Consider the following 17,300-nt stretch of genomic DNA (forward strand, 5'->3'; position numbering starts at 1 on the left):
TCACATGTCCTCTCTTAGTAGTGGCTACAAACCAAGAACAGAGGGTTTCATAGGCTTGTGATTTTGAGCATGTAAAAAAAGTTTCATAAAAGGTGGCAGCAGGAGACGCCATGGAAAGAACAGAGATGCAGACTGCTAACAGCGGTCAACCCTTCTTATCTGAACTGTCCCTGGGTTTTACACCCCATGAGAGTAGGAACCACAGTTGGAACCACAGTAACAGAACCACACATATAGAAGATGCCATGGGCAAATTAAGGCCTGGTAAATAAAAATGAGTAGAAAAAGGGAAAATATAGAACTGTGTCTTCAGTATGACACCAATTATAGAAAGAGGTAGGAAAAAATGACAAAATATTTGGTTCTACTTGTGGATCATGGTGGATTTATTTCCTGTTTATGTCTGTTTTTCTCCATTTTCTCCATAGTCAACCTACCTTGGCTTTATTATCAGAGGAGCACTTGTACATAGTATCTGCATGTGTGGACATGTGTAATATCTATATATAATAAGTATGTATTTGTGTGGATATATGATATATATAATAGTAATACATGTAGATAATAGTTGTGATATTGGATTAAATTCTTGATCATTTTCATGCAAGTGAAAGTTATTTAGCACAGTAATATAACAAATAGGAATTACTATGCTTAGATGAATTGTCCTTTTCTTACTGCTCATTATATCAAGTAGCACACTTCACAGACCGTTTCACGATGCACATCTTTTCATCTCCTACAGGACCTCCTCAAAGAACTGGGGACAGTTAAAGACTCCCTTTTCATCCTCCGTGAGCTGGGAGAACAACTCAAACAGCAAGTGGATGCTTCAGCAGCCCAGGCCATTCAGTCTGATCAGCTCTCCCTGAGCCAGCACTTGTGTACCCTGGAGCAAGCTCTTTCCAAACAACAGACAGTGTTACAGGTACAAAATTCATGTTCAGTGTGGGTTATAAACTGGATGTTTCATAACAAATGGGCATAAAACAAGAAATGGGGTTTTCATTAGTGAGACAATGCCTCCTCCAAGGCCAAAGCAAACTTGGAAGTTCCAATGGGAACATGAGAAGATGGTAGGGATTTTGCACCGTTCTCTACTATATAATTTTAAAATTTGTCTGCGAGACAAGCCCCAAAACCATGACTGCCTCATGGTATGTCCAGTTAACACTAAATATCATTAATACTAGTATTTATTTAAGTTTTCACAAAAATCTGAATTTTTTCAAATGTGATTCATAGTGTATTTAAGTAATAATGTTAGTTGTTAGCAAGTGGTATATAGAAATAATTCTACTATTTAGAAAAATTACATAAATGAGAAATTTTATATCATTGTGGCCTTGTTATTTTAGAAACATCTTCTCCTGGGAATGGCAATTTGATACAAGAATATGGAAAGTAATTTCATTACTCATTTGCCATTTCACTGGATTTCATTAAAATACCAATTTATTTCACTAAAGCAGATTTTTTTTTCTGTGTGTGTGTGGTTAAAGGCTGGAGTTGTTGACTATGAAACCTTTGCCAAGAGTTTGGAAGCTCTGGATGCCTGGATTGTAGAAGCTGAGGAGGTGCTACAAGGTCAAGACCCCACCCACTCGTCTGACCTCTCCACCATCCGGGAGAGGATGGAAGAACTTAAGGTAAGTGTGTTCACGTCTGCGCCACATCACCTAGCTTCTGCCCTCAAAGTCTTCAGGAAAACTTCTATAGACTTACTTTTTTTAGAATTCCCAGGGAAACTTTCACCATCTCTGCCCTCCTTTCCCCTGAGAAGAGTGCGCTCTCTTTTGCCAGAGATTGCTCAATGATAGCCCAGCCCATGATGGAAGACCAACCAGGACCAGCCCTAGAAACCATCTCACTCCTCCTTTCCACTTCCTGTCCCACCTACTGTCCAGGCCATCACCTCCTTAATAGCTTCTGTGCCTCCGCCTGTCTCCAACATCAACCTCCTGGTTCACCCTATTCCATCTCCCTGGACAACACAGCCTCAGGCAGATCTTACACCCGGCCCCCTACCCACCTGCTCTTCTGCTGGCTGCCAGGATGAGTTACTTCCTTAAAGTTTTATTTAATTACTTTGATTTAAGCATTTCACAACTTCAGAACATCACATTGAGCTCGGTGGGATGCAGGCACACGCCTGTAATCTCATTATTCTGAGAGGCTGAGACGGGAGGATCATAAGTCCAAGCCTAGCCTGGGCAACTTAGACCTGGTCTCAGAACAACTTTAAGAAGGGTTAGGGATGTAGTTCACTAAAAGGGTCCTGGATTCAATCTCCAGTACCACAAAGAAACAAACAAAGCACAGTGCACACCATAACTGTGTACAATCTTGATTTGTCAATTAGCAATATTAATCATTTTTAAAAAGGAAAATTAAAGGTTTTACTTAATTACTAACAATTTTAAACATCCAGTAATGTAGAAAAAGAATATCACAAATATGAAAAATTTATCCTATTTTTTACCTGGTTAAAATCCTGTGAGTTTCCAGTTGCTCTTAGGATAAAAACCAGTGGGGCCCAGCAAGTCCAGCATAGCCTTCTTTGATCTCCCCCAGAGATGTCCTCTGTCATTGTTGTCCATCTGTCTGTCCAGCCCCTCAGCAGCTAAGTAGCTAAGTTGCCCAGGCTGAGCTTGCACTTGTGATCTTCCCGCCTCCGCCTCAAAGGGTGCTGGGATTATAGCCCTGCACCACAGCACCCAGCTTGAGAAGATTGATTTTCTTCAGGGATCATGAGACTTTTTGCAAAGCATGCAAATTAAAAACACATCTTTTTGGCAGAGCTAAAGGTGTCCTGACAGTTTCTCTTTCTCGTAGCCAGTTCCCTAGATAGAGATAAAAATGTCTATAGGGAACCCAGAATAGGCAGCTTTGCCCTGCATTTGAAAGGAGGAAAGATTTGAAAGCATAATCTACATTTTTTTGTTGAGACCCATCAACTTGGGGTTGGGTCAGGGACCTAAAACTGAAGCTCTTCGTGAAGGAAATCTGGGGTCATTTTAAACTCAGGTGAAATTCTATTTCATCTAACACAAGCCCGTCAGCTTTACCTAGCTCTACCACTTGCTAGCTGGGTAGCTTTGAGCAATTTACTTAGTTTCTGTCCTTCCCTTTCCTCATTTGTAAAGAGGAAATAAGAGTGTTACTTTCCACATGGGATTGCTTAGAGGGTAAAATAAGTTATTACTTGTAAAATAGTATAAAAATTTTTACTAGTACACATTTATGATATATAATAAATACATTCATCTGTGGAGTTGATGCATCTACATATCACATTGTAACCCTTTTTACCTCCCCATACTCCTCTCCTTCCACCTTTAAGACCCCTTCCCTTATGCAAAACGTCTGACCCCTGTCTCATATCACCTATCTTTTATTTTGTTTTTTAAATTATTTATGCTTTGGGTTTCTCATAGAAGAAAAAGCACACAATGTTTAACTTTCTATGTCTGATTTATTTCACTTAGCATTATAGTCTCAAGGTGCATCCATTTTCCTACAAATGACTCAAATTTATCCTTTATGTGTGTGAGTAGTACTCCATTGTGTATATATACCACATTTTCTTTACTCTATTCATCTATTGATTAACACATAAGCTTTTCCACAAGGTTTACTGTAAGTTATTATAACCATTTCTAATTTGTGATGAGAATTCAATAAATGTTAGCAATCCCATTATAACTATTATCACTATTGAATAGTAAAGTAGCACATTAGCATGAAAATACTAAACATAGAGTAAGACTTTTTCATTCACCAGCATAATTTTTATTCTTTATCAATTCAATTGAGAATTACGTATGAGTAAATAAATCATGCAAATGAAATGATACGTGTAACCTACTGAAATCCAGCAATGGATAATGGGCAGCTGTGTAGCGTTACTGTCCACAGCAATGCAAACTGGAAGGAGACAGCTTTTCTCTAGTTGTACCTCTAGAGATTTCAAGTGACCTCAAAGTGCAGGTCAGGCCAAAGACCAGCTCTTCCCTGAAATCAAACATTCACTGTCCACATTTTAAAAAGCCCTGCCTTTTCTGACCATGGTGTCCATGAACTTGCTCTTCGATCTTGCCTGCAGGGACAGATGTTAAAATTCAGCAGCATGGCTCCAGATCTAGACCATCTTAATGAACTGGGATATAGGTTGCCCCTGAATGACAAGGAAATCAAAAGGATGCAGAATCTAAACCGTCTCTGGTCTCTCATCTCTTCTCAGACGACAGAAAGATTCAGGTAAACAAGAGGTGCTTTGGTCACTGCAGTTATCTTTGTCTTCTTCTGCTATAACAAAACATCACAGACTGAGTGATTTACAAAGAAAAGAAGCTTATATTCTCATGGTTCTGGAGTCTGGGAAGCCCAAGGTCAAGGGGTAGCAGGCTTGATTGTCTGGTGAGTGCTGCTCTCTGCTTCCAAGATGGCACCTTCTTGCTGGATGGATCCTGGAAGGAAGAGGCCACCATGTCCCCATAGGGAAGAAGGCCAAAGGCAAGAGATCTGGAGGTTGCATGAAGACTCTTTTATAAGGGCCTTAATTCCATTTATGAAGGGGAAGCTCTAGTGGCCTTATCGCCTTTTTTTTTGGCGGTAATACAGACTGAACCAGGGCATGATCGGCAAGCATCCTATCACCAGTCTATATCCCTGGCCCTTTCACAAGCTTTTGTATTGAGACAAGGTCTTGCTAGATTCCCCAGGCTATCCTCAAACTTGCAATCTTTCTGCCTCATCACTGCAAGTAGGTGGGATTATAGGGGTGCACAAGTGTACTAGCCCTAATCATCTATTATGAGTTCCACTTTAATAGTAACACATTGGCCTTAAAGTTTCAACACCTGAATTTTGGAGGGGAGACATTCAAACCATAGCACTATATCAATAGAGTACAAGTTCATTACCTGTGCATTTGTAAATTCTAGGTCTTTCCAATAATACTAAAAAAAAGTCGAACTAGAAATGGAAAACATAAATTGTAATGGAGCTTCTTATATTTAAGAAAAGCTTGAGTATGAATGTTCAAGGGACATGCATAATTTGAATCACTTAAAAATGTAACATTTTAAATTTTTACTTTTTTCCAATTTTCTTTTCTTTTTAATTTTGCCACCCAGCATCCCATCACCTGAAATCTTTGTGGTGATTTCATTAGAATTGGAGGAAGAGGGCATTTAATCCCGTTTTACATGTTAGAGGTATAAGCAAAGAAGCAAAAAATTATTTGCTAACAATTAGTTATCCCTTGTCCTTCATTCTGTCAGTAAGTTGCAGTCATTTTTGCTACAACATCAGACTTTCTTGGAAAAATGTGAGACATGGATGGAATTCTTGGTTCAAACGGAGCAAAAGTTAGCAGTAGAGATTTCAGGCAATTATCAGCAACTTTTGGAACAGCAGAGAGCACATGAGGTAAGTCCTGCCTGTAGCTTTGTGGGTAACAAAAATGTTGCAGGCCTTTGGAAGATGCTATAAAGTTCCATGTGGGAAAAACAAAACTCTGTACCTTTCTGCTCAAATGAATATATAGTTTCAACTTTCTTAAGCTTGAGGTTTTAGTATCTTGGTTACAAAAAAGTGCTCAATTCCCTGCTGCATCATTATTTATAGGCATGTGTCAGACATCAACACTTTGCAATGTATAGTCCCAGAATTGTCATTAAAAGCTATTTACTGGCAGGGCTTGGGTAGGAAGGAAAGGTAGAAGGAATGCAGGAAGCTAGACACTCTTTGAATTGCATTGCAAAGTACTGTAATATTGCCAAGTCTAATTGCTTCAGAAGCTGTGCTCTGATCAGAAGTCTTTGATAAATGAAATCATCTGTTCTTTAAAAATCATATATGAATTTTTAGCCAGGCATGGTGAAATATGTCTATAATCACAACACACTGGGAGGTTGAGGCACAAGGATTGCAAGTTCAAGGCCAGCCTAGGGAACTTGGTGATTTAATGAGACCTTGTCTCAAAATTTTAAAAAATTGTTTGGGGATACATCTCAGTGTAAAGGCTCTAGATTCAATCCCAGTACCACAAAAAAAGCAAATACAAATTTTATACCAGGAAATCAAGCTATCAGGTCTCCAAGTGTACCTCTTGATCAAACTACATTACAATTATTACAATTATAAAAACACAGAGAGCACAATCTATAAAAACTAAATTAATTTGCCAACTCTTTGTCTCTATTTTGCTATGTATGAGCATAGCTAGGTTGCTATATATGTTTATGAAATGCACATGGAGGTGTAAGACTTTCCTTAGACTAAGGGACAAAAAAATCAAAACTTAAGAATGAAATTAGTCTTAAAGCATTTTGCTGAAATTTTAACAATACAGAATTTAAACATGTGTAAGGTATTTTTAAAATCTAGTTTTGCTGAATTGACAAATGACAAAATAAAAGACATGGATCAAAACAACAGGGAAGTATTTTACACAAACTAGGATTGTTACAATGAGAAAGAAAGCAGTGGTGGGGGTGTAGGATACTGGAACCCACATATGTTGCTGATGAAAATATAAAATGCTGAAGCTACTTTAGAAAACAGTTTGACAGTTCCTCAAAATGTGAAAGAGAGTTACCCTAAATGTCCAGTAATTCTACTTCTAGATATTTGCTCAAGAGAAATGAAAACATGTCCACCCAAAAAACTTGTATAAGTATTGTGTTCATAATGACATCATTTGTTACAGGCAAAAAATGGAATAAACCCAAATGTCCATCAACTGGATAAATAAAATGTGCCATATGAGCAATACAAAAGAATAAATTACTGATGCGTATTACAGCATAGATAAAACTTTCAAACATTATGTCAGGTGAAAAAACTGGTCACAAAAGACCTCATATTACATGATTTCTTTTATATATAGTAATAAGCATAATAAGCAATCCATAGAAACATGAAGTAGGGTAAGGGTCACTTAGGGCTAGAAGTTGGGAGGAAATGGGGAATAATAGCTGGTGAGTACAGTTTCTTTTTGAGGGGATTAAAGTGTTCTAAAATTAATTGTAGTACTGTGTGTACAAATCTGAAATTTAATAAATACCATTAAATTAGACATTTAACTGTGTGATTGTGCTGGATTATGTTGCAACAAACTGTTTTAAAAATAATGGAAATAATTTCAAAAGACTTCTATTGAGTTTTTTTATTAGTGAAATAATTTTATTAATTAAATTGAAAAACAGTGAATTCAAAAAGACCAGAACACAAATTGTGCATTAACTTACTTTACTAGATGCTTTTTGGAAAAAAAAAGGAGACATGTCTACTTTTAGTCATTTAGTTCTAGTAAACCAAAAGCTAAACTTTATCTTCAAGTCTATCTTAATTGATGATTTTAAGATTAATTATTCCTACACTGCAAGATTTCACATATACACTATTTTAACTGGAGATACTTTTTATAGCCTTGCTAAAACCAGAATATTTGGAAAATGAACAGAGAATTGATTAAAATTAGGAACTATAAATCATATTCTTCTCTTTTGAAATTATAGTTGTTTCAAGCTGAGATGTTCAGTCGTCAGCAGATTTTGCATTCAATCATTATTGATGGGCAACGTCTTCTAGAACAAGGTCAAGTTGATGACAGGTAGGATCTTTGATAAATTATTATGAAGAAAGGTTCCAGTAAATTAGTCATTTTCTTTTTAATGAGTAGATTAGAGGGCATATATCCAATCTTCCTAAGGCAATTGTACTATAATGGAGCCTCAGTAATTGGAGGAAAGCTTGTCTGAAACTCTGAAATGAGTGTGTATTGAATCTTTTTAGAGAATTGCTATTATATGATATGAAGGACATGCAGTAATTGGAAATCACCTGGCCAACCTTCACTAGTCATCTGTAGGGACCAGAATTAATGAATAGATCAGAATGAATTGTATCAATGGTTTGTAAACAGATGCTTCTAATATTCTTATACAATTACAGAAATTTTGTTCCTAAAAGGAGCCTAGATATCACGAGTCCATCTCTCCTACTTAGGGATGAAAAACCTGAAACCTACAAATGTGAACTGATTTGACCAAGGTCACCTAAATAAATAGCAGCAGAATTAGGCTTTGTACTTCTGTGTCTGGTTTGTAGTCAACACTGGAATTATATCAGCCATCTTCCTTCTTCTTCATGTTTGAAAATAATTTATGACCATAAGCCAAGTTGCATTCACCCTAAAATCCTTCTTGCTCTTTATTTATGTAGAAAATAAACTCATGGTAAAAATTGAACTTTTCTTCAGATTTATAGCATATGAATTGGCAATTTTATACAATATTTACACATCTTAAGAATAATATTTATTTAAAATCATCTATCTTCCACGGTGCTATTTGGGGAATTAACTTTATTCATTTTATTTCACGTATACATCTTTCTCATATGTAGGACCAATAGTTGTGATTAAGATTAACTTATTGTCTTTTTTAAAAAATTAGAAATCATTTTTATTGAGAGTTTTGTTCTAATGTTTTGGAAGAAATTTCAGTTTTAAGTGGATATTTCTTTGGAAGTATATGAAAGATTTTCATGGTTAAGGTTGGAACAACAAAATGTGATGTTGTGTTTATTCTATTCTATGGAAGCCAAACACAAATGTGAGCTATACTGATAATTTAAGACTTTCAAAATAATACAAATTCAAGTGCAATTAACTTTTATCTTTGGTTTTATCATCCTTTGGCCAATTCTATAGCAATATTATAAACAAGTAATTAAGTAAAATAAAAATTAAAAATCCTGTGTAAGCAAACATGTATTAAATTTTAAATGCTAACATTTAGAAGGAAGAAATAAAAATGAGGGAGTTGGGCCTGAGAATAAAGAATTTTGAAATTTGCACGTGAAAAAAAAAAAAGAAAAATCAGATTACAGCCTCTTGAGGTTCCAGATGAGAAATACACTTGCATTTTAAAAGCTAGTTTATGAGTTTTGTTTTTTAGAGCATCACTTTCAGCACTGAGATGTCATGTTTCAGTAGTCGCTCATATTGGCAGATAGATCAGCACAGCCTTGTTGTACACTGTGAGGAGAAGGGCATTGAAAAGATCTTGGATGATGACCTGGTGTGAAAAGCAACATGCTCTGGGATAGTCTCGAGCCCAGGAGTCATGTATTTCTGAGTAACAGATTCTTATAACTTTTAGGGAAGTATCGTGAAGCAAATTCACATTAGGAATATACAGTGGTACCTCAGTTCACGAACCTAATGGGTTCCATGATTTTGGGGAAGATGGCATGGTTGTGTTCATCACTCGATGTGGAGTTTGTGAAAGGAAGCAAAATTTTGCTGAATGTTTCTGTTTGTTCACAAACAGAAGCATTCATGATCCAAGGTATTACTGTAGATAGATAGGTAGATAGATAGATAGATAGATAGATAGATAGATAGATACATAGATAGATTGATTGATCAATCAAACTTTCCTTTTCTAAGCAGAAGTTATTAAAATCTTGGTAGTTATCTTAGTGATCTATTTTTAAAATGAAAGAGCATAAGAAATTTTTCTAGGATTTACTCAGTTTGTTTTATTTTTAATTCTGGCATTGTTAGCTTTCACTATGTATGCATTGTTTGTTTGAGTTGAATCATAAATAGGTTTTTGGAAATTAAAAGCACACCTGATTATAAAGTCTAAGTTGACAGTGGCCCAAGATAATAATGTAGAAGTCTAGAATAAGTCCAATTCAGTTTGACACTACCCCCAAGAGAGAGAAAAATATATCTGAGGAATACAAACAAATACACCAGAGAAAGCAAGTAATTTGTCACTGTAATAATCAAATTTGTGAATAACACTGGAGGCTACAAAGAAGCTCATCTTGACAATGCTTATGAGTCAGTTGTAAGGCACAGTTTAAATGATAAATAAAAATAAATTACTAAAAATATTTTAAGGTAGAAAATACAGAGGTAAGAAGAAAATATTTAAGAATCCTAAGATTCTTTTGCTCAAAATTGAGAATATACAAGTAAAATGAACTATCTTTAAATATATGAATGACCTTTATAGAGATCAAGATGACTAGATCATTTTCATTTTTCTGAACACAAAGTAAAATTGGCCTAAAACGTAGAAAGCACAAGTTAGATTAATATGTGGAATAATTTGCTAGACCATTGGAGCTATTGACTGTGAGAGAATACCAAGAACATTTACAAATTACAGTTTTTTAAAGTCTTTTAAAAATAATGTCATATGGTTTAAGTGGCTTGTAATTCTCACTGACATAACAGTTTTGTCCATCCAAAGAGCCTTTGAATCAAGCTGAAGACAGGGTTCATAAATAAGCTTTGTCCAGCATGTTTTCCTGTTGTAGGGCACACAAGACGCTGTCACAGATATGCTACAATGTGCTTGGGCTTTGGAGCTCTTCCCATTGCTCTCTTCCTATCTCACATGCACTCAGGAAGAGGGTCAATGACATTGACCTTGTCAGAGATTTGCTTCCAACCTACACTGAGACGTGAAAACACTCACCATTTGCAGACATATGGTAGTTTAATTTTAAAAATTACTTCCAATAGACCCAAGAGCAGACCCTGGCATATTTGAAATCTTCCCCCTTAGATCACTTCTCAAGCAGGGGTTATGGTCATCAAAAATGTACACATTAGCTAATTACATTACTACACCCCAGATGACAGCGTTTTCCATCATGTAATTATATCTCCTTTAGGGATGAGTTCAACCTGAAGTTGACCCTCCTCAGTAATCAGTGGCAGGGAGTGATTCGCAGGGCCCAGCAGAGGCGAGGGATCATTGACAGCCAGATCCGCCAGTGGCAGCGCTACAGGGAGATGGCAGAAAAGCTACTTAAATGGCTGGTGGAAGTGTCCAATATACCCGCGAGTGGTCTCGGAAGCATCCCAGTACCACTACAACAAGTGAGCAGCCTCTTCGACGAAGTGCAGGTAAGAAAACACACTGCTCTCTAACCTCTTCTGCATTTCCACTGCAACCTTCACCTTGGCTTCAGTCCTTCTGAAGGACTCTGTAGTGACATTGCAATTAGGAAAACATTGTTATACAGTGGCAACTGAAACATGAAAAGTGATTGCACTGAGAAGCCTGTATTAAATGGAGGGATTAGAGTATACCCCAGTCTCCTCCAAAGACTCCATCACTTCACATACCAAGGCCCACAGCAGCTCCTTGCAGCCCAGCATGGGTTGGAAAGGGAATGGAAAAGGAAAAGATAGCTTTGTATTAATTGTGTATATTTAACCTATTATTAACATATTATAAATATCATATTATATTTATGAGCAGCTTAAATGCATAATTTAAGCACTCCAGGGAAGAAGGTAAAACTCTTAGTCCTTCAGCTCTTTGTCCCTTTTCATCTAGACCCTTACTTTTACCAGCCCAGGAATTGGGGCTCCAGTATCTAAGACAGATACCTCATAGTGCTCTCATCAGTCCTTGCCAGCATATTCTGTGGGCTCCACCTCCTTTAAAAGTTGCTATTCTCCTCCGACCTTCTCTGGGAAAACTCATCTACAGACATGGCCTCAACTACCTGCTGCCAGCAGAGAAGAGGCAAATAGGTATTTCTGGTCATGGTCACCTGCTAATGTTCAACTCCTGCATCCAACCACCTTTTAGATTTGTATCTATGTGTGTTGCAGATGTAAGGAATCCTGTGCATCCTAATAGAGCCTGTTGTCTCTGTGCCAAACACTCCATTTTCTGTGTCCCCAGTCAAAGAAAGTACTATCACCAGCTCTCTGGTCCATTGGTCCGGGAACCCCAGAGTCACTATAGAGCTGTCCTCTTCTTTGCCTCTCCCCATATCTAATCTGCTTCAAGTCTCCATCCCTGTGGCAGATGCTTTAAGTGAGAAACTCATCATTTCTTGCCTGGATAGACAGTACCTTCTTAATCTGTCTTAACATACCCAGTACACTCCTTCCTTCCATCCCACTTTCTACCCTGCTTCTGTGTGCTTTTCCCAAAACTCCAATCTCAACAAGTCACTTCCCTGTTTAATATTTCCCCATCAATCTCAATCACTTTTACTATTAAATAATTTTTTTTTCCCGTAAAATGTGGTCTCACCTCATTTTCGGCTACTCTGCTACATGCCTCCCATACTACACCCTGTTTCCTGAATTCTTCATGATGCTCTTGTGGAGTGAATGAGCCCAGCCTCACTCCCCGTAGGAAGATGTCCTCTCCTCCACCCCTGGTCCCGCTCATCTCTTCTTGATCTGGTTGCATTCACATGACTTTCCACCGGGGTTTCCCGCTTTGAGGAAGTGTGTCTGTGCCCCCCACGCTGGGTCTGACGTCCCTCTGTATTCCTTGAGCATCTGTTTTATAGAACAGACTTCATATTGCAGCATGATTGTACTTAACTTGAGAGCAGAAAGGAAGATGCACTCTCCTGTAGTTGCACTTGGCTCATTCATGCACACAGTCTCAGCTCAGTAAATGCTTGCTGGATGAAAGAGGACGTGCTATGCACACTAACATGTAGGGTCATTTAAAGATACTAACAGGGGAATGATAAAGAAAAAATGAAAAAGTAAAAAACTGGTTCCTTTCAGTTCAAAGAAAAGGTGTTCCTGCGACAGCAAGGCAGCTACATCCTGACTGTGGAAGCCGGCAAGCAGCTCCTGCTCTCAGCAGACAGTGCAGCTGAGGCCACCTTGCAGGCAGAACTCACTGAAATCCAAGAGAAGTGGAAGTCCACCAGCCTGCATCTGGAGGAGCAAAAGAAAAAACTGGCCTTCTTGTTGAAAGTAAGTTCAGTTAACAGGGCCTTTTTAATAGTTGTACTATTTCCTTTCATTGTTTTTCTGCAAATCAAATCATGTAAGATCATTGAGTAATACCCTGCACTATCTTGATCTTCTGTGTTTTATTAGATCTTGTCCTATCCTGCATGACTGGCAAAGATTCCCGATTTTTAGCATTTCATCTTCTAGGAAAATCCTCCAGCAAAGTAATTTAAACTCTAATAAGACAATCCAAGCTATGAATTCTGATTAATGGCCTGTGCTAAGCCTTAGCCATGTGATGACTTTATAAAGCCAGACAGAAATTCAAAGAGTAAATTCCACTCCTTAACTTAAGACTCTAAAATGGTTTTCAAGATTCATATCTTACATTTTATAGCAGGGAAAATCCAACTTAGAAAGATACTCTGAATTGGTTTTAGTTTATCCAAACAGGTTGCTGTGTAATAAAATTTCCAGAGCTTATGTAAAACCCTTAGTTGGATACAGATTGCCTACTGATCACTCTGTAAGTATAAGGAAATTTAGATTTATCCACGCCTCGCAAAAGGAGCCTTTCTCCCTCATGCATAATGCATAATTAAATGGGCAGTTTAAAAAGTACATGAGCCCTAAGTTCAGATAAGTCCAAGTTAAAATTTATCATAGTGGGATGTAGCCCAGTGGTAGAATGGTTGCTGAACATGCATGAGGCCTTGGGCTCAATCACCAGCACTGCAAAAAATGAAAAAGAGAAAAAAAAAAATCCATGTAACCTGGTTAATGCAACCTACCTAAATGTCAGTTTTCACATCTATAGAGTAGATAAAATTGCACCTCCTTTATATATTGTGGGGTAACTGACACGTATTAAACACTAAATAATTGGTAATTATCATCATTGATGTTACCATTATTTTAAAAAGTGAGCACAGTACACAATAAGTTTTGTTTGTTTGTTTGTTTGTTTGGTCAAATAACAAAAGCTTTATTTGCAAGCAGGCAGGACCACCAGAAACTGGTCTAGTCAGTGTCTGTGCAGTTCTCTGTTAGTCTCTTATTTTTATACTTTGTTAGTCATTATCTCATCCCTAGTGGTCTATGATGTGTAAATACAATTCCAGTTCCTATTTATAGGTCACAGACATAAGATAAGCACATATACATTGTAAGTTCACCCAGGCATTGCAACTTTGTTAGGTTAATGAAGTTACTGGTTAAAGAGTCAGATAACCATCACCTTAAACAACAAGAGTTATGGAAAAGCAAATCTTAAAGGAATACATTACTTATTTTGCTTCTACAAGTATCTTAATATTAAATCTACTAAACTTCTTAAAACTTTTCTCTATCAATGTGATTTACAGAAAGCTTTGGGTCTACATGTACTTTTGTTGGCAAGGTATGGTGATTGTTGTCTTAGTTTGGACATCTGGCCTAATTCTAGCGGGGGTTGTGGTTAAGTAATGTTGCAGCCATTTCCAAATCTTGAGCTAGTGCTATGTGCCTGCAAGCTTATGGCGATGGCGGAATTTCTCATGTTACTATTTTGAGAAGCGAAGCAAGTTACAGAAGCAAAATGAAGCAAGCAGTCATTTTACATTTTCCTTAATATTCCTCCATTTGTTTTGGTTCATGGTGATTCTTCATCATTGGCATCACTGATGTCCCTGCACTCTATGTATCTTGTGGAGACTAACATCTGGTAGCTCTGGATAGAGTTTATTTTTTGTGAGATGAACTTGGTTATCTAATTAAAAATGCAGGGACCTATCGTGCCTAAGGCTAGCAAACTGAATAGTGGTCCAGCAAGGACTCCTAACCACAGTTTCCATTTAGATAAGGTCCAGTTGCCCCATGAATCTGAATTTTTAGTATAAAATTGTTCTCCCATTTTACCTAAACTCCTTTTAAGCTTATTCGTAGATTTTTTTACTACTTTATACTTATTAGTATGATAACAGCATTCCTCTCAGATACAAGCAATTCCCCCATACTTAGCAGTTAGTAAATCCTATTCTGTAATACCATATCTCCCAAGGAGTTAATTTGCCCTTGAAATGTGAGGATAGAGGCTCTTAACCTCCTCCAGACTTTCTTTTACTTCCTTTTCTAAAGAGAGATATTGTTGTTTTAATAGACCAAGAGCTGTTCCCCCTAGGGCAAGGCTTGCAGCAATGGCTAGTCCTGCCATTATAGGCACAACAGTAGGGTTCCTTCTCCTCCTGTTGAGACCTCTGATTGTGCCAATCTTCAGAGGCACTTGTATCAGGTCAGTCAGGGTGTAGACTTAAAATTCCTAAAGCACAAAGTCCATGGATTTTTGGGGAGAACACTATAAACTCTGTCTCCACAAACAAAGAAAGTCCCTTCAGGAGCAGAAACATTATTATCCTTGTACATAATGATACTTGCACACTCACAGGTAGCATTCAGGTGTAGTTTGTTTCCCAGAAGGCAGGTACTATTACCTATGGCCTCAGTAGGTTCTTCAATTAGCAGGGCTGAGGCCCCTGAGGTCAGGCTTCCAGTCATCATGTTGTTTACTGTAACACTAAGAGCCTGGTATGACATTTGGCTTCAGGGGGCACAGATCCAACAATCAGAGACTAGTTCCAGGTCTGTTGCTAATAGGAGCTGGTGGGTGCTGTTGATTGTTTGGACCATATTAATACCTGTGTGATTGGTTTGGCTTGTTTTTAAATTTTTTAGTAATTTTAGAGATGGGCCTTCTCCCACAGTGGGCCTATCGGTGGTCCAGACCTTTTTTATTAGCATGGTCCAAACTACAGGGATTCCTTCAAAATTGAATTGCCACCAGCCTCCCAATCCAATGCCAATTTGTAGCCAATGACCTTTTAGCCATTTTGGGCTCTATGAATCTCTTAAGTAATATTTCATGGGTACACAGTGGCATTGCTGGCATGTCTGACAATTAGGATTGATTAATGGAATAAGACTGTGAATTGTGTTTGGATTGTCACCTTCTGCCAGTACATAGATAGGCACAATAAATTTTTATATACATTCATAATCAATATTTGAATGAGATTATCTGCTAAATGTGGTTTATCTCTTGCTTGGATCAAAGGTAATACATAACTAAAGTTAATGAAACACATTTTGCTTTTTTCTTTGCTTAAAGTCTACACATCCATTGGGTTCATGCTACTGAATTTAATTTAATAATATATTACCTTCCAAGGAGGAAACACTCAAGAATGCCACTAAGCATCTATCAATCACTATTATTTTCACACAGCACAATTCATCAGTATTGTAATATGCCTGATTGGTTTTTTTCTTCTTCTTCTTGCTGTCAGAAAAGAATTTACAATGTTGTAGCTCACTTTGTGGCAAACATGTTAATCATATATTTTTCTTTGTGATGTGATTTTTGGAGATATTCCCAAGACTTAATAAGGCGTGATATCTGAGTCACTACATTTGCTTGTCTTGTTTCTCTGTCTGTTCATATATAAAACATCAGCTTTGATAGATGTTTGCAGACCACGACATGAAGTTATTTCCTTATAATTCATGTGGTAAAAAGACTTTATTATAGCTTCACAATCTGAGTTATCTTTGGAAAAGGAAATCCCTAGTCTTCTTTTGTTAGAGTTTTTTTAATTTTGAATATCTTATTTGTCTAAGAAAGTATGAATCTAAATTTTAATGTTTATACAGCCTCATTTTATTGTATCCTTCTCCATAATATAATCTGTATCTATTTTTAGCTCTTAACGTAATACTCTGAGTACACATGGCAAAAATAGTCATCATAATTCCATATCTTGTTCTCCTGCTTCATTAATATCTCTTAATTTTGTCATAAAAATAAGTAGCAGGTATCTGTGTTAGATCAATTAACAGCTCTTGACTACATCTTGATAGATTTCAGGGCATGTGCTGACTTAATTGAGATGTTGTACAATTTAATCAGAAAAAAGATCTTTTTGTCTATCCTCACTATGCTGAGTGTTGGCAAACTAAGTGTTGCTTGGGAAGACAGAGCTATTATACAATAAAGGGAAATGGGAACAAATCTGCAAATGACAGAAAAAAGGTGTTGCCTTTTGGGTAGGGGGATTTCATTTGTTTCTTTGCTTCTGTTCATTAGGAAAGGGGAGTCTGATCATGCACTCTAGGAAATTCTGTGAAGGAAGTTTAAAGAGAAATGAGAATTTGAGGCCGAATTCTCAGTTCAGTTAGAAAACAAAAGCCACTTTGAGTGGAGAGATTTTACAGAAGGTGGCTGTAATGGAAGCAGTGGGTTACTGTGCTGAAAACAAGACATCATGAGGAATGGTAGGAAGACTTCAGACAGAAAAAGTCTGAGACTAAGTCTGAGGCTCTGTGAAGGAGAATGCAGCACGATTTGACACTGTGTTGGCTACTCAGCGATTCAAGCTGTCCTTCCAATTGCCTTTCTCTGGAGCTCGGTAATTTACTATGTGTGGAGGATGAATGGGGACTTGGAGACCAAGAATGGACAGTATGACAAAATAGGCAGTATTGAAAAGTGGGCGAGACTTGGTTAGTTGAATTT

General features: G+C 37.3%; 1 protein-coding gene across 19 annotated transcripts in view; it reads left to right on the top strand.

Moving 5' to 3' along the window:
* Nucleotides 1-17,300, top strand: part of Syne1 (spectrin repeat containing nuclear envelope protein 1) — a 473,610-nt gene that overhangs the window by 383,996 nt on the left and 72,314 nt on the right. For all 19 annotated transcript variants that reach the window (XM_087193553.1, XM_087193567.1, XM_087193559.1 and 16 more), the window contains 7 exons: nt 746-928; nt 1,503-1,649; nt 4,106-4,260; nt 5,286-5,433; nt 7,527-7,621; nt 10,708-10,942; nt 12,581-12,775. In XM_087193553.1, coding sequence (XP_087049679.1) covers nt 746-928; nt 1,503-1,649; nt 4,106-4,260; nt 5,286-5,433; nt 7,527-7,621; nt 10,708-10,942; nt 12,581-12,775 — 1,158 coding nt within the window. The remainder of the gene's footprint in view (nt 1-745; nt 929-1,502; nt 1,650-4,105; nt 4,261-5,285; nt 5,434-7,526; nt 7,622-10,707; nt 10,943-12,580; nt 12,776-17,300) is intronic.

This window comes from Heterocephalus glaber, unplaced genomic scaffold (assembly GCF_053883595.1).
Source record: "Heterocephalus glaber isolate CG9 unplaced genomic scaffold, H.glaber_assembly_v1.0 deba00001593, whole genome shotgun sequence".
Lineage (NCBI taxonomy): Eukaryota > Metazoa > Chordata > Mammalia > Rodentia > Bathyergidae > Heterocephalus > Heterocephalus glaber.